The 18,835-nt window shown below is 38.9% G+C and overlaps 2 protein-coding genes across 4 annotated transcripts in view; one reads left to right on the forward strand and one right to left on the reverse strand.

The window, feature by feature from the left end:
- mdn1 (midasin AAA ATPase 1) overlaps positions 1-1,573 on the reverse strand; it is a 306,186-nt gene extending 304,613 nt beyond the window's left edge. For both annotated transcript variants that reach the window (XM_028791087.2, XM_051925449.1), the window contains exon 1: positions 1,323-1,573. In XM_028791087.2, the coding sequence (XP_028646920.2) occupies positions 1,323-1,418 (96 nt within the window). In that variant the 5' untranslated portion in view covers positions 1,419-1,573. The remainder of the gene's footprint in view (positions 1-1,322) is intronic.
- An 8,474-nt stretch (positions 1,574-10,047) lies between these two features.
- The window catches only part of casp8ap2 (caspase 8 associated protein 2), a 43,419-nt gene continuing 34,631 nt past the window's right edge, over positions 10,048-18,835 (forward strand). The window contains exons 1-2 of one of the 2 annotated variants that reach the window (XM_028791084.2): positions 10,048-10,158; positions 11,255-11,313. The gene's annotated coding sequence lies outside the window, so the exon portion shown is untranslated. The remainder of the gene's footprint in view (positions 10,159-11,254; positions 11,314-18,835) is intronic. The other variant, XM_028791083.2, reaches the window with a different exon arrangement.

Below are 18,835 nucleotides of genomic sequence, written 5' to 3' on the forward strand. Positions count from 1 at the left end.
CAAATAATGACAATTTTGATGAGAAATAAAGACATAGATAGAAATGACACTGAATTTAAAGCATAACCTGTTAATTTAATGTTATATTCTTTTGTGTGCGATTTAGTAATAAAAGGCTTATTAGCTAAATGGCTCTTAGGTTAATTCTTGCATACCATCTCAACTCCATGTGTTCATCCCAAACACTTTATCCTTTTAACGGGACTTAGCCTTTATTAAACAAGTTCATATTTCCCAGTTTCCTCCTTTTTGTGTCAATTCAGAATATTACAAAATGGGTTTACTTCATTTATAGGGAAATGTAACAAGTACGTTTGCGTGACAGTGTTCTTTTTCTTGCTTTTTAAAAGGTTGCTCTTTTTATGTGATGCTTCCCTGTTCAGTGTTATTTGCACAGGTGTCAGGGTGTACAGTTCATCGGAAAAGGTTAATTAAAAGGAGTATGGTAAAAGAAAGTTAACATTTAAAGATAACAAAATTCTGATATTTGTATTTTTTGTGAGAACATCTAACACCGTATACTAGCACATATACCTGAATGCAAAATAAGAGGGGGAAAGGGCTGATTAACCAACTACATCATTTAAAAGTCAGACTGAACCATTTATTTGTGAAACTGGATGGGATGTAAACACGCGGCCACATACAGCAGATCTAGGCTACTGACCCCTGTCTGGCAAGGCAGCATTTGGGGAGCTGTCGCATTCGCACGTGCACATACACGTCTGATGGGCCAATTTACCCACCACAGGTTTTTAAAAGACGTTGGAGAAAAAACTGTTTACCAGAAGAAAACTCAGGCAGACTCTGAGATAGTTCCAACAATGTCAATGGTCGGTTTTGAGCCAAGAATTTATTTTGTATCTAATTGGTCCTTTCGTATATCTTTTACGATATATTCAGACAATCTACTGAATTGTCAACAAAAATATTCAGGCTTTAAAAAATAGTGTTAAGACTATTAAAAGAACTATGTCTAAATTTTTATTAACTGAAAAGCAAGGCCCACGCTAAACATCAGTACAACATTAATCACAACATGAATTCATTGAATGGGGCATTTAAAATGAGTTAGCTGTATAATGGACGCATTAAGCGCTTCTTATATTAAAAGGTTTTCAGAGATACATTTTGTAACACTCAAACATCCATCTACAGTATTTGCTGAACTCAATGACTCCAGTTTTTAGGTATTTTGTAATATGCAGCATAGAAACAGTTTAACAAATATGTTACAAAATATGGACATATTACAAGCATTCTGATTTTTGTTACACCTGACTACCATTTTATTTAACTACATACCAAAAATGAACACTGACCTGTTTAGCCAGATACTTGCTGATTTCATTCCGGCTTCCCTCTATCTGCTTTGAGATGGTCCCCAAAGAGGACACGTTGAGTTCTAAATGCTCCATACGATCACCCCGAGAATGTTTTCCAATGTAAATTATTACTGTGCCCCAAAGAAAGAAGAGTCTGTTACTTGCGACACGTGTTGGTCTACTTCATTGCTTCAATTCAGTTAACAACGCATCGTGTTCCTACAACACTTCACCACCACAATCCACATGTGGAGAAAAAAGTGAGAAGAATTTCCGGAGCAAAGAGAAGCCGTACTACTTATAAAAAATGCGCAGTAAAAAATTACATTCAATAAGATGACGCAGTGGATTCCACGCCTGTGCCGTGAACTGTCTGTGTGACGTATGCTCGTTTTGAAAGTGTTCGAATGGGTTTCCCCGGAATTCCATAAATAAGAATCGTTTATAATTTGGTTTATTGGTTACGTGTAAATTCTGACAAAATAGAGTGCCATATGTAGTAGTAAAAGGTTTCGGGTCCCCTGTGCGGCTGTAATGAAGGTGGTAAAACCTGGATGATTTAAAATACCAAATTGGATTCACGCTATGCCCATCTCCAGTTGGTTCATTCCTGGACTGGAAACTACGGGATGCTGCTTCCCACACCATCGCGCGAAGCGATAAAAAGAAACAATTAAGCCGGTTTATCGAGAAAAGAAACAGCCACCCCATCTTCACTCTTCTTTGGGCACATTACTCTTCTTGGCACTGCAACGGCTGCACCATTCTATTGTCAAAATGTCTTATAGGACGCATATGGCGTTAAAAAGTAACATTATTTAACTTTTTAAATTTCTCGTATATAACAAAGTAAACCTAGCCGTTTGCGACTGGTAATAGAAGGTTGTCATAACTACATAAACAAATGGAGCATGTACATGTTAAATAATTAATGAGTAATTGCAACGTGAGTAAAACAATAAAAATAATATACCTAAATGGGTTTCAATAATTTAGTGATATTAAGGCTCACTGTCTATTGGGCTCGGATGCGGTGATCCGTAAAAACCTTCGTCCTCGCTCTTTCCTTACTAAACACAAGCCAAACTTGTTATCTTTTACTAATTTTTCAGTGTAAGTTCCGAAGGGGGGAGGGAGGTTAGCAGGGGCAACGTCGTTCTCAGTGCAGGATCCAGCTTTTGACTGATGTTTGTTTATCTATCACACGCCTTTCTTCAAGGCGTCTTACAAAGATTACTAGAAGGTGCAAAGATTTTAGAAGTTCATCATAGGGCAGGGGTGGGCAAACATTTTCTACGGAGGGCCACATTGAAAACTTTATTGTTATCGGGTGGCCGCATATATATTTTGTCTACTTCAATTACAATTTACAACGTATGAAAATATGAATTAATGATAATAACCATGTATTTGTCATTTTATTTCACATTCACACTGTATTACACATGCACATTATATTTTAATATACGAACTTGAAACGGTTTCTAATTTGGTAATAAGATTTTACTATTCATAATTATTTCAACAAAAGTTCATTGTTACCTATCATAATAATTATGAAGAAGAAGGGACTTAATTTACATACAATCTGACCACAGAGTACAATTATAGTTAATGAGAAGTATGTAACTGTTCACAATTTTGGATAATGTTCTTGAAGTGTGGAACCAGTTTACTGGTTGTGATTCGCATGACTGCATTCAAATTGCAGTCAGTCACCATCGACCTGTTCTTAGACTTGTTTATTTTCAGACAAGAAAAAGCTTGCTCACAGATGTATGTGGACCCAAATAGTGACAAAAGTTTAGCAGCAAAGTTTTTTAAGTGTGGAAATGCTGCTGCTGACAAAGATCCATAAAACTCCAGCAGAAGAACTGACTTGAACTTCTCCTTCAGGTCATAATCTGCTTGTAGGTCAAGCAGCTCCAACTGTATATCCTCTGGGGCTGAATCAGCTTCTGCACTAAATGGCAAACTGAGGATACTGAAGAGTGGTTCGAAGTTGTTGAAGTCTTGGAACCTCCTTTCAAATTCCACAACCAAGGCATCCAACTGGGCCTTGTACTTGTCAACCATTTCACCAGAAATGGTTTTCTGTTTCAGCAAAGGGAAATGGCAAAACCTGCTTTCACCTGCTTGCTTGGAGAACAGGGAGAGTTTTGCCAGAAATGATTTAACATGCACATACATTTCATGTGCAAACAAGCTATTGCCTTGAAGTTTGACAGTCAGTTCATTCAACTTTTCCATAATGTCAATAGCAAACAAGAAGTCTGACTTCCACTGTTCATTAACAATGTTAGTAACAAAGTCACAATCAATACCCTTCATCTCCAGGAACATAACTATTTCTTCCTTGAGATCTCACACTCGCCTCAATATCTTGCCCAGGCTCAGCCAGCAGACACTGCTGTGGTAGATAATATCAGAATGTTCAGTTTCCAAATCTTCAGGCAGTGCCTTGAACTGCCTGTGGTTAAGTGCCCTGGCTCTGATGAGGTTTATCACACTGACAACTGGGTCAATAACATGCTTGATATTCAACACAGCTTTACACAGACTTTCCTGATGGATGACACAGTGAAGAGGTAAGAGTGTGTGGTCAGGGTGTTCTTCTTTAATTTTATTATTCATCAACTTCACCAGACCTACGTTTTTCCCAGTTAAAGCACGCGCTCCATCGGTTGTTACACTTGCCATCTTATTCCACACCAACCCAGTTCTCTCAACACAGTTCACAACAGCACTGAATAAATCCTGGCCTGTGGTTGTGTCTTTGAGTGACTCAACACTAAGTAATTCCTCGGTAAGCTCGAAACGGGTGTTTATTCCCCATATATATATACCAACAATTGTGCTGTGTCCTGTACATCGGTACTTTCGTCCAACGCAAGAGAGTATCACAAAAAGTCTTTGCTTGCATCTCGAAGTTGGTGCATCAAATTGTCATTTTTCTTTTCAACACGCCTGACCACAGTTCTCTTTGATAAAGAAATGCTGTCAAATTTTGTTTTCTGTTGTGGACACATAATGTTTGCTGCATCTGACAAGCATTCCTTGATGAACTCGCCGTCAGAAAAAGGCTTGTTCCGTTTTACAATCCTATGAGACAGCACCAAACTGGCTTCGGTTGCAGCATCTTGTATTAAAGACTGTGTTGAAAACAGTTAGCTGCTTCTTTAAATTGTTAACCAACTCCTGGCATTTCCTTTTTCTGTCTTTGTTCGTTAAATTGTGCCCGAAATCCAAATGTTTTGTTTGGTGGTGCCTTTTTTAAATTGTACTCCTTAAAGACGCTCACACACTCACGGCACAGCAAGCAAACTGCTTTGCTCCCAACATTCGTGAAGCAATACTTAACAGTCCATTCGTCATTAAAAACACGACATTCGTTCTCAATCTTTCTTTTTTTGGCAGCACTCATGGTTAAATCAACGTCTATTCGCTTTTAAATTACAATTTTTACAAAACCTTTCAAAATGTGAACAAACGCCACTTCTGGTTGAGCGGAAACGCAGTTTTGAATAGAGATATTAACGATTAATGACTAATCAATTCTGGAGCCATAAAAACCAATTTAATATCCCTAAATTCAAATCAAATACTCGGAATATAATTTCAAAAATATAGTGAAAATTCTAATCGAACAAAATTAACATCGACGTAGGATCGCAACATGTGCGTGCCTATGGGCTGCATAATATACTCTGGGGCCCGCGGGCCGTAGTTTGCCCACCCCTGTCATAGGGTATATACATACCCACTTAGGTCACCGGATAGTATCTCGCCCATTGGAACAAGCCATTCTAACACGTTTTTCAATAATCGCTCCATTGACAATAAAACAACACATAACGTCCCGTCACTGTACTTTCTTTTTCTTTCGACTAGTACTCTATACTATAGCATATCAGGGCGAACCGGCTTTTAAACAATATAGACACATTTATGCACAGTGATACATTACTTCCACCTTCAGGTGTGGTGGAGTTAACGAACGTTTCCATTACGTACACTTTAAATCAGTCCCGGCCCAGTATTGCCAGGTCAGGAGGAATCTGGACAATGGGAGAAAAAAACGAGGAAAGAGGTTCACGTTGGCAATTATGGGGTGAACAAAAATACAACATGGAGCGAAATCTTAAAAATATTTTTTAGGTAACTTACACCTTCCACATGTTTACTTACCCACAGATGATTGATGAAAGCATAATCGGCAATAACCAGCATATCGAATCCTGCAACAGCCACCATTTATTGCTCTGCCTATTCATCTTGAAGCTCATGTATAATTGGCTAGGGGTTGGAATGTTTTTGGTCAGATGGCTAAATGCCTCGCCAGTTTATTTTTTTTCACTTCGATTCAGAGTTCCAGCTAAGCAGGAAAGAAAATCCATAGCTGGGATTGGCTTAGAGAGTTCTGTGAAGTTGACTTCTTAGCGTCACAAGATTAGAATCAAATCTTTTTGTGTATATCAGTGTAACAATCATCATGTATAATGACAACTACTAGGATGTTGTACTGTGTTAGCCATTCTGGATGTAATGAGAAGTCCAGCAAAATGACAGCTTTTATTGGCTAACTAAAAAGATTACAATTTGCAAGCTTTCGAGGCAACTCAGGCCTCATTACATCTATCCTGAAGATGGGGCCTGAGCTGTCTTGAAAGCTTGCATATTGTAATCTTTTTAGTTAGCCAATAAAATGTGTCATTTTCCTTAATTTCTAATGACAACTACCAAAGCATCAATGTACTGGTCAAGATTCAGCAGTAAATGGAGTACATAACCAGAGTTCACAGGGAGTGTCAATTATTTAAATAATTACTTTTGCTTTTCTAACATGTTTTGCCTTGTAAATCTCTGCTTGCATATTATATTTTGAGCTAAACACTGTCTTTAAGTTACTCAGTTTTGAAATTAAACTCTGTATACACCAAAGCATAACACCCTGTCTTTGCATGTTTGCAGTGCTGTTTCCATCAATCTTCCTAACACACTTATTCCAAGCGGGATCATGGAGAAGGTGGTGGAGAAGCTATTCCAGCAGGAATCGGGTGCAAGGCAGGATCAGTCCCTCGACAGGGTGACAGTCCCATTACAGGGTGAGCACACATGCACATGAGCCAACATGGCAATGTCAATCCACCCAAACCTGTATGTCTTTGGATTATGTCCTGTGAGAGGTTTATGTTTAGTAAGTTAATGAAACTTTATTGTCACTATAGAATATATTCACTGAGTGTTTTCTTTAGTGTGATTGTTTATCAAGTAATATCTTTTATCCTGTATTGGCAGATAAAAGATGCCCATTATTTGTGAATCTCCTCCATGTAGTGCAAAAACATGACATTCTTATGCAGATAGCATACAATAATGCACATGAAAGTTTAAAATGATTTCTCATTGGAGTTATTTAAAAAAAATAGTATAAATGTAGCCTCAGCTAGTTATTTATTTACTCTGCAACATAATTTACTTGATTATCACTGAAGTACCTGGCAATCAGTCTTAAAGATTCACAGTATTACTTATCTTACTCTTTATTGAAATACTTTTTAAAGAAAATACATAAAACCCTTTGTAATTAAATTGTGGCTTTAAGGATTCCCTCTCTTAATTTTTATGTGTCAAGATAGCATGAAAGAACCAATTTTAAAGGAACACTTAATACAGTGTGGCCCATTGTGGGTTTATCTATAATAATAAAAGGCAAAGCTCTCACTGACTGACTCACTCACTCACTGACTGACTCACTCATCACTAATTCTCCAACTTCCCGTGTAGGTGGAAGGCTGAAATTTGGCAGGCTCATTCCTTACAGCTTACTTACAAAAGTTAGGCAGGTTTCATTTCGAAATTCAAAGCGTAATGGTCATAACTGGAACCTGTTTTTTGTCCATATACTCTAATGGAGGAGGCGGAGTCACGTATCGCATCATCACGCCTCCTACATAATCACGTGAACTAAAAACAAGGAAGAGATTTACAGCACGAGTCAAACGCGGGAACGAAGGTAAATGACGTTAATTTTTGAGTGTCTTTTAATACTGTGTAAGCATACATATTAACACATGTGCAATTAAACGTGTGCATTTACGGAGTGATTTCTCAGGCTTAAAAGCTCACCTTTTATCAAACGTGGGAACAAAGGTAACTGACGTTGTTCACTGTCTTTTAATACTGTGTAACCATACATATTAACACATGTCCAATTAAACGTGTGCATTTACGGGGTGATTTCTCAGGCTTAAAAGCTCGCCTTTTACTAAAAAGGTAAATGCAAAACTATTTTCAATCAGTTTATTGAAACGCTCCCGTTAAGGATTGCAATAACATATTCGCGAGATAAAAGAACGAAGTAGGGGGAAATGGAGGAACAGCCGCAAACAGCGAAGAGCAAAAAATTAATTAAACAATTGAGAACGGAGCGAGTTAAGCATACAAGCATGTTCATAAGGGAAACAAAGAACGGTGTAAAACGTAACTTTCAATTAAGTTTATAGAAACGCTCCCGCTGCGGATTGCAATAACATATTCGCGAGATAAAAGTTTAATGACAAAACACGAGGTATAAACGAACCACACGCCGTGGCGCAACGTTAGGGGCAACAGTTTCAACCATTCTATGATCTGCTTCTCGCAACTGAAAGACGGCACATGGCGGATGTTAGCCGACTTGCTGACCGCAACGTTAGGGGCTTCAACTATGGCGCTGACACAACATCTCAGTGCCAACACTTTGCAGACTGTACTTAAAAGACACGCCCTCCTCACTGGACAGTTGAAAACACCAATCAAACTAACGATGACATCAAGTATTACCCAATCCAAAGTAGGAAAGGAGGCATCTTCATAAAATGCGTGTGGGATAATTTGCATGAGACGCTGCTTTAAAAAAAAAAGATACAAAACATACGGGATAAATCCCGTCCAGTATTGATTCAAAACGGGACGCGCAATTTCATTCTCAAACCCGGCACGATTCCGTATTTTAAAGGACGGGTGGCAACCCTACAGTGCCAGGTAACCACCCATACAATCACATTGTGATTCAGACTAGGAATGCAATGAATGTAATTACCCCGATCTACATACAAGGCGAAAGTCTTGCAACATTCAAAGATGATGGTTTGGGATAAGTACACCATACAACATAAAAGAGCTTATGAAGCCTTGAACCGAAAAAAGCAAGATCTCAGAGATCGTAAAAAAAAAAATAGGAGGTAATGTCGTTTTACTCGCTGTAGATTTTAGTCAAACATTACCAGTTATTCCACGAGGGAGACCAGCAGATGAACTCAACGCGTGTTTAAAATCCATGCTTCTCCCACGCTCGGTTATATGTCGCGTGTTCTCGGGTAGGTGCACCAAAACATTTATACATTTAAGCATGTAATGGGCAAACAAAAAATGAGGTATACCCGAAGGCACTGCAGTAGTACTTCATGTAACTTTACTTCTTAAATGTTAATGTTTTACTGTTTAATAATTTATACGCTTCTTATATATTGTTCAAATTCTTTTATCAAAATAACACTGACAGCGCAATGCACGATAACATGGAGTGAATACACCATACGCATCCGCCCACGGCCGCCCTGGTGTGCGCAGATAGGAGTTGATTCTAAAATAAAATAAACATAAAAACAGTAATACAATCATCACCCATAAAGCGGATAGCAGACGTGACGTATTATATGTGTACCAGATTTCAAGTCAATAGGTGAAACGGTTTGCAAGCTACAGGTGATTTAAAATCCTGGACAGACCAACGAAAAGCCACGGTAGCAAATTATAGAAGAAGATTTTACTGTTTAATAATTTATATTTATATGAAATGTGCTTCTTATATATTACTTCATATTCTCATATGATAATGATGTTCATGTTGTTTATATTGATTTCTATGTTATTGTAAGTGCATCTATGTGTGTATATGTATGTATGTATGTGTATATATATATATATATATATATATATATATATAAAATATATGTGTATATGTATATATAATATATCTGTATATGTGTGTGTATATGTGTATATGTATATATATATGCCAGCAACACTCATAACAATGACAACACAATTACATTGACAATCATGTTACGTTATTTTTAAAATGTTTCCTTTACTTTTTCATAACCTCTTTAACACACTACTTCTCCGCTGCGAAGCGCGGGTATTTTGCTAGTTTATTATAATACTGTATCTTTCCTTCTGCGTTTTTCAGCAAAAGATTCCTGTGAAAAGAATTTTGAAACTGTGATTAATGCATAGCTCCATTTTCTCATACACATAATTCCTGATACAATTTCTTGATTTTTATATTCACATAATGTTGTTTACGTCGTACACACTCAAGAGTACTTTATTATACATGTCTTTTAACTGTGCCAATTCTGCACAGTCTATCAGCGATTTCATTTATAACTATAACCACGTTCCCTGCAACTTCTAAAAAATCATACTGTACTAAGCCTCAACTACATAATTTCCAATTTATACAAGGTCTTGCACTGCTCTTCCCCTTTTCTAATAAAAGAAAAATTGCCATTAACTTAGGACATTAACAACTTTACACGGTTTTACAGACTAAAGATTTTTTTTTTAAATGCCCGTTCAATCAAATGGTGCTTTATTGACACACTGTAAAGTCAATTTCCCCGCCCAATTATATTACCGGAAACTGCATATGTTTTCTCTTTAGCAGACCGCGGGAAAATGACGTTATTTCCGCAAGGAAGGGGTGCTTGTATTGGCGCGGTTGGGAGCTCTAGAAGAAAGCAAAATTGAACCGTGAGCGACTGAATTTCATCTTTTGGCAAAGGTACGATGCTCTTTAAAATGTATCTTTTCATATAACTTCTGGAGCATAGCTGCATTTACCAAATTTGGCGTGCGAAACACCCCTCTTGGTCCTAAAGATCACTTAAGGCTGTCAGATGCGGTTTTCGAGACCCCAGTAGTGAGTGTTTATGTGCGGGGCTTCATTGCTCTTTAATTTTTTTGTATAAATACGCATGTCACCTTTCTTTTACAAAAAAAGTCTTGGTTGTTTTTTTAGCAAATACAGTTTATCTTAAAGTAATGCTTATTTTATGTATCCTTTCTAACGGTTGAGATCATTCGTGCGTTTATGTTTCTTTTTGTTCGAGGGTTTTGGGAGGTTATAGTGGGCTTACGTAGCACTGCTGCTAAACGATCACACTTCGCTCTGTAAGATGTCCACACTGTTGACGAAAGTTTTCCAAATTAAACTGGTTCATCATCAGCTTACAATTTCAAATTGGTTCGTACACACACATACTCTGAAACAATGATGTTTAATATGCCTTTTTTAGAGTAGTAATACGTCAGTTTGTTTCTTTTAACATTAAAACATGTGTGACAAGAACGGGCTATTATTTTTTTTGGATGTTTAAAGTGTGCAATTGAGCAGTACAGCACCTTGTTTTTTTTATGACAGTTTATCATCTGGTTACATGCATGCTCGCCACGTAGAAATGCTTTGCCAATCGACAAATGTACATAAATAAAACCTTTTTGCATGCATTCATACATTTAAGTAGTTTAACACCAAGGGGTCAAAGGAGAGTCTTTTTTTCTTACATGGATACTACATGGAAAGACACAAGAAGACAAGGATAGTGTTTTGTAGTTTGGTTAATGCTTTATATTCGTCCTTAAAAAAACCTGTTTGTGTTATTTTTACTAATGCAAAATAAATGACAGCCAGAAAATGGGATCAGTTTGAAACATGCCCTTGTTCCCCTTTGCTTTTGGAGAGATCTTAACACCATGGCTAGTGGTATCTGAAGTAAGGTTTGTTATAAATGTCAACATTTTTGTCTAAAGCTGTAATAATTTCTGAATCGTGCCACGTAAGATACAATCAGTTTTCTAATATTATATTTGTTTCCCAGAACCCAGCGCACAGCCTCAACAGAAGTGTCTATGTGAGAAAGACCCTGTCACATGTTCAGTATGTGTTAACTTTCTTTTTTTTAACCTGTTGGAAAACTTTCTTGGAACTGTATGCTTCATAAATTCTAGGAAAAATATTATTGATCACAAGAAAGATGTGAGAATTCTGTAATGAGGATAAAATCAGCACGTGAACATGAGTCCTTGGTGACTAATCTGCATATATAAAATATTAAGGGTTATCCATCTGTCACACAAAAACACCTGAACCCCTGCGCCTTGAACATTAATCTTGGCCTTAATTGAGGACTTACAATGTTGTATGTGAAATGCAGCCTACAAATTGCAGGTGCAGGCTATCTCAGCCACATAATTTGGCTTTAATCCTTCCCATGGCAAGTAGCTGTGTGCCAGGGATGACAGGAAAACAACAGAGGCACAGGTACGCAGCATTGCTGACAGGAAAAGAACCACTGTAATGTCTGCTAACAGTGAAACACATTGCTCAGGCTATCTGATCGTTTTCATCACAAATGTGTCATAAACAGCATGAGGCACAAAAGTGGCTGCCAGAGTGACCAGTAAGGATGTCCGAATAACCAAAGCTTTCGGTGCCATAACAGTTCTACCATTTTTCCATTATCGGTAGTATCGAATGACAGCCAGTGCTGCACTTATTTGAAACTGCAAGTCGACAGATTATTCAAGGAAGTACAGTAATACATGAGAAAGACATGAATAAGAACTACATATAAAAATGACTCACGGTCATACAGCACCACATCACGACATGTCAAAAAGAAAAATATGTATTGAAATACCTTGTCTTCAAAGCAGGAGAATTTTAGTGTATAATTATTTGAATCGTGTATAATTAGAATTAAAAAAAAAAAAAAAAAAAACACACAGAAGCTTTAGTTATCACCACTTTTATCCCATTACGGAGATAGTTTATAAATAGATTCATGTATGCTTTGTGAGCACAATGATGTTACTGAGTTATTATCATTCAACTTGTAGTGTCACTAAATTGTAAGAGGAGACAAAATAATAGCTTGATGAATTTCTTTGGATTGGAAGCTTCTGATTCATTCTCTTGTTTGCGTCGAACACATCCACAGAGCCATCGCTCTGTTTTCTAACTGGTTTGTACATTTCATGGTCAAGGGGATTGTCACATGCACTGCATGTAGGAATGTATGCACTAGCAGTGCAAACAGCTGTAGCAAGTAAAAGTAGAGGCAAGTTTTGGATAAAGTGGGTATTTGGCATGCATACACTGGGAATTTAATGAGCTGCATAATTTATTAATACCAAATTAAATTTTATTTAGTGCTTCAAAGCACAAACCACTGTAATTATGCCAGTTGTCAAGGCAGGCAAACAACATTCTTCATTGCTAAATACGAATATGCAAATACTAATTTGTGTTGTTTGTTTGGTATTTGAAGCCAAATTAATGTTCATTCATAAAATCCCTAAAAGGTGACAAATGTAGTGAAAGTTTATAGGTCTAATATTTGAAAGGTACATTGGTGAGTATAATACAATCTACCAGTTAAACTGCAGGTCCAGTTAATACTTTAATTCCAGACCAATATACAGGCTAAGCAATAACACAGTCTGATCAGTCATATAAGATACTTTGATAACAGCTCAACAAAGAGAATTTTAATGGAGTTCTGAAATAATGGATTAATGTGAAGCTGACAAAATTGGTTTTATATTTTCTGCGTGAAATCAATCTAAAAATAGAGGGTCACGTTTGAAAAATATTTTGTAACATTTGAAAATTGAATCAGTTTGTTTACTCTGTTATACGTTATTCTGTCTTTAACCAGCTAATGATCTATATATATAATTCTCCCACTTTCCATATAGGTGGGAAACTGAAATTTCACATGCTCATTCCTTGCAGTGTATTTACAAAAGTTAGGTATGTTTCATGTGCTATTGCAACACCCAAGGAGGGAAACGGGTGTACCCCCTAAACTGTATATATAGATAGGGGATACCCCTCCTCACTATTTCTGCGACTTCCAATATATGTAGGAAGCCCAAATTTCCCATGCTCATCCTTTACACTGTACTTACAAAAGTTAAGTATGTTTCATTTCACGTCGTGCCCCGTAACAAACTTTTGAAAATGATGTCTTCTTTTTGGCGGTTCTCACCATTATGCCGTAAGGAACTTTCAAAACTGACCTCTCCTTTTGGTGGTTTCATTCCTTAATTCCGTTAAAAGAGGATTTATTTCACGGCAGAGACGCACAAGGGCCGCCCCCGGTCCCCCTTCCTTTTTCCGCACGGCGGCTGTCTGCGCACCTACTACGTGATTGGCTCCCTGCCTATATACATTAACAACATCCCACGCTCATGTGCCTCCTCACTCGCTTCCTTACTTTCCTCAGCTGTTTGTCGTGCTCACAGCTCCCTTCTTCTTTACTCCACCGCTTCCAGGTGATAGGACTGCTCATTCTTCTTTCAGGCTACCTCTAAACCTCACCCATACCGATTCTCCCATGTGTAATATATCCAAGCAGAGCGCCATAGCGCAAGTGCTGTGCAATTGTAAGCTCATTATATGGGATGAATGCACTATGGCACACAGACCAGGTGTTGAGGCTTTAGACAGGACCCTACAAGACATCAGAAACATGACAAAAATGATGGGTGGATTGACAGTCTTGCTGGCTGGAGACTTCCGGCAGACCTTACCCATTGTCCCAAGAGGAACATGTGCCGACGAAGTTAAAGCATGTCTGAACTCTTCATACCTAAGGCCTAAAACCAATGTTCTTACCTTAAGAATAAACATGAGGGTTTACTTGAACTGTGACAATAAATCCGGAGAGTGCACTGCGCTCCTCATCAAAATAGGTGATGGCAATTTAATTGAACAGAACTGTAAAATCAATGTTCCTAACAATCTCTGTCTCCCGGTGAATACCTTACAAACCCTTATTGAAAATGTTTACCCCAAACAACGAAATCTGCATGAAAAGGACGTCTCATGGTTGAGGGAGAAAGCTAATCTAACACCAAAAAATGACATGACTTCACATATAAACACCAATTTACTTACATATAAGTCTGTCGACTCTGTTGTAGAACTAGAGGACATGGTGCACTATCCGGTAGAGTTTCTTCACACTCTTAATCTTCTGGGCATGCCTCTGCATACTCTACTTTTGAAGGTCAGCGCACCAATTATGTTACTACGAAACTTACAACCACCAAAACTTTGTAACGGCACCAGGCTTCAGATCAGTTCTCTGCATGAGAACCTCATTGAGGCAACTGTTTTCACTGGAACTGACTCAGGAGAGACTGTATTTATTCCTCGCATCCCTCTCATACCCTCTGACCTCCCATTCCAATTCAAACGCCTCCAATTTCCAGTAAGGGTCTGCTTCGCTATGACAATAATTAAGTCACAGGGCCAGACTCTAAAAAAGGTTGGCATTGACTTGACACAAGATTGCTTCTCACATGGCCTACTGTACGTTGCATGCTCAAGAGTAAGCTCAGCAGTCAGCTTGGTCATTTTACAGCCCAAGGGCAGAACTGTAAATGTCATTTATAAAGAGATCCTTGCATCCTAAAAGTGTACATTTCTCATACATATTTACAATCATAAATTAAACTCTTTACAATTATCAAATTAACTCTCAATAATAAAATAAGCCTACAACAATTACATTGACAATCATGTTACGTTATTTTTAAAATGTTTCCTTTTCTTTTTCATAACTTCTTTAACACACTACTTCTCCGCTGCGAAGCACTGGTATTTTGCTGGTTCAAATTTAAATCTTACAATTGCAAATGTTACAAACCCAACAGAGTGATTCTCTGATACACTAGATTTTAAAAGCATGTTTATATGAAAACAGATTTAAAGAGTTTTTTTTAATTTAAAATATTCTGAATTATCTTGGAATTCACTAATTCTACGCTACGGATATAATTATGTGTGAAATATTTTGTTGAGTAAGCAGTATTTTTCTGTGACTGTACTGCCCCATCCCAACTTTATTTGGAATGCTTTACAAGCCTGAAATACAGGATGTGTATTAACAAATGAAATGAAGATTACCAGACAAAACATGAAATGTCTTAGGTTCATACAGTTTGCAAAGAAATAAAAGTCAAAGTAAATTTAAGAATCCCTTTTTTTATTTGCATTTTCCTTAATGTCCTAACTTTTTCTGATTTTGAGGTTGTATCTCTTAGTTAAAATAAAGTTCCTTAACCTTCAGAGCACATTCTTTGCACTTCACTGGATACATTTTAGAATATACAGGCAATTTCACCTGCAAAACCTTTTTTTTGTTGTTGTTGTTTTTATCTGTTCTTGACTCATTGTCACCCTTATAATGGTTTTCCTATAAGGAAGTATAAAAGGACAATCTTTTATTAAAAACCATCAATACAACATAGTGAGAAAGAACGATTTTAGAAATAAGCCAGTACTTAACCCAATCAGTTTGTCTATTCCAAAGCCTGTTTTTTTCTTATTTGTGGATTATTTTAATACTAGCGAACCCGCGGCGTACCATACGCTGCATAATCAGGCCGCTTATTTAATGATTTTTAAGCACAGGGAGAAAATTAACATTTGAAAAATCGGTAGATGCTTGGGCGCGGAGGGAGGAAAGGGGAAGGACGCCCATTCCGCCCCCTCCGTCATGCTAGTCTGCTGATTTCTCGTTTAGTATGCACTGCCTGCTCATGTGCCCACCCCCAACTCGTCACCTGAGTCATTTTCCTGTTTGCACAGTCCACATGCACCTGTGAGTCACGTAGACTTTTCATTGTTCTTTGCGGTTTTGGCTGCTTTTCTATATATAATTCACCAAGTCACCCGACCATGGTAGAAGCAAGTGTGTGTACAAAGGGCAGGGACGTAATCAGTGTGAGCGTATGACCCGCTAGCCAACCCACGGTGTAGCATACGCCGCATAATTATGTATTGATGGGTGAACACTTCCTGAACGACACAGTTGTCCAAATAGAAGTGAAAACAAAATCGAGCCCAGTGCATTCTTTAAGTACCTTGTAGCGCGGTGGTAGTGTTGCTGCTTTGCAGTAAGGAGACTGTGCAAGATTTTGGGTTCGCTTCCCTGTTCCTCCCTGTGTGGATAGCGCTTTGAATACTGAAAACACCGGTATATCAATGTAATGAAGTATTATTATTCTTATGTGTCCAGCGCTCTCTCTGTCGCGTGCGTATGTATGTATGTGTGTGTGTGTGTGTGTGTGTGTGTGTGTGTGTCGCTCGCTCACTCGCTGCACGTGTTCCTGCAGGCATACCAGTAAGTGAATGAAAAGATGGAACTCTGGAGATAGCAACATACAACTGTGACTGAACACTGGTTTTGGCAGATACATGCACATCTTTTTGAAAGTTTGGCCCTGTGCCTTATTAATTGTCATCGCAAAGGCAAATCTAACAGGAAATTGTCTTCGTGTTAAAGTAAAAGGCAAATTATCTGCGACAAACTGTTTTACACGCTGCATACCAACCCGCGGCGTAGTATACGCCGCATAATCACACCGCTTTTTTAATGTTTTTTAAGCAGAGGGAAAAAATGAACATTTGCAAAATCTGTAAAGCTGCTTTCAGTAAGTACAATGCACACGTGTTTAATTTGTCGGCCACCTTTTGCCAGCCGTCTTTTTTGGTTTGGGCTACTTTTGCAGTGTTACCGCTTGTGCATATTAAATCTTGAAATCCTTCGAGTAACTAATTAACTAACTAACACCCACCTCACCCAGCTTGTGAGAAAAAAAATGCGCCCGTTCTTTCATCATTTTGTTGCAGCCTATCAAAGACTTGCTGATCATGTTTTCTAGACTCAATATACATTGGCTTTTCACTCAGCGTGGGGGCGCACATTCATCTCGGATTATTACATCCTGCTAGACTAATCTGCTACACGGCTGCTTTTGAAAAACCGACTTATCCCTGATGAGTTTCACCGGCATTAATGATTAGGAATCTGGTTGGAACAAAACCCTGCATCCACAGGGGTTCACCAGGACCGAGTTTGGGAAACACTGCTGAACAGAGACGAAACCGACTCAGGTGAGGAGTTGGGGCGGGCAAAGTGGTTGCAGCTATTGATTATTTAGTGTTGTTGCCTGGGTGTCTGATCTGCTCGACGGGATCATAAATAAAAGGAAAACAATGTGAAGGCAATGTCACAGGTGATCCTGTGGTATAGTGGGTCCACAGCTCCCCTTCAAAAGGCCATTTTTAAATATATAATCATCGCCCTCACAGCGTAGCGAGGGGCGTGGAAGTGTGGCTGAAACGGTTTCTGGGTGGAGTCATGCTGCAGGCATTTCTCCCCTGTGCAGTGTGTGAGTGAGTGAGGAGAGAGAGAAAGCCGGTACGTTAGAGTGAGCGAGAGCAGGCTCGAAGGCAATGTGTTCCTGTGGTATAGCGGGTCCATAGCTCCCCTTCAAAAGGCCATTTTTAATCAGGCGACTGACAATAGTGGAGTCAGGCACAGAGAAGGTCAGCTGCTGAGAAAGCGTCTCGACTGTTGCAGGGCCTGCATTGGTGAAGCAGGTCAGACGCTAATGAAAAAGAGGCACAGGGCTTATTGGTTTTTAAAGACTGCTTCCTTCATTGTGTTTTAACGTCAGTTTTAAAGGATTGTGCGGCTCTCTCTCTGGCGCTGCCTGTGTGTGTGCACGGCTCTCTCTCTGGCGCTGCCTGTGTGTGTGCGTGCACACGGCTCTCTCTCTGGCGCTGCCTATGTGTGTGCGCGGCTCTCTCTCTCGGGCTGCCTGTGTGTGCCTCTGTCTCTCTCTGGCACTGCCTGTTTGTGTGCGCGCCTCTCTCTCTCACGCTGCCTGTGTGTGTGCCTCTGTCTCTCTCTGGCGCTGCCTCTGTGTGAACCAAGGTTCCACTGAGGTTGACTAATGAAAAGTCAATGTGGCTCAGAGCTGCATGTGGACTGTGGCACAGACAAACAGAAATGACGGCATGTTTTCCGAGGCGTCGCATCCGAGTTGGTGGGCATAGCTCCTTCCTGTGTGCGCCAATGGCGTCTTACTTGTCGGCGGTTTAGTGAATCCACGCCTCTTCCAGCGTGCTTTCCATGGGTGGCTACTTGTCGGCGGCTTAGTGAATTATATATATAGATAGGGTGGTTTGTTAAATTCCTATGTGCCCATCTTTGGTATTTATGTAGTACTAGCCAAGGTCTTAGACAGGTAATCGAATAATTAAAAAATACCTACTATTTGAGGTTCTATGTGTACCTTCTGTGCTTTCCCTCTGTATTCATGCTTATGTGACTGTCTCTTCACCGGTATTCACTCCCTCAAGCACATTCCCATGAGGCCTGCTTCTCAATCTCTCATTATTTTCATGGCGTCTTACTCACCTCTAGTTTGCTTTTATACAGGCTGCCTTTGAATGTGACGTTTTTATCATGCTTCATATACCCCTCGTTGTGTGTCTCTTCACACTTTCGCTTACCCTTTCGAGCATGTCACCAGGAACTGGACACACAGACCTTAGTGTTTTACTATATAGTACAGTAATCCCTCCTCGATCGCGG

The sequence above is a fragment of the Erpetoichthys calabaricus genome, chromosome 3, assembly GCF_900747795.2.
Source record: "Erpetoichthys calabaricus chromosome 3, fErpCal1.3, whole genome shotgun sequence".
Taxonomy (NCBI): domain Eukaryota; kingdom Metazoa; phylum Chordata; class Cladistia; order Polypteriformes; family Polypteridae; genus Erpetoichthys; species Erpetoichthys calabaricus.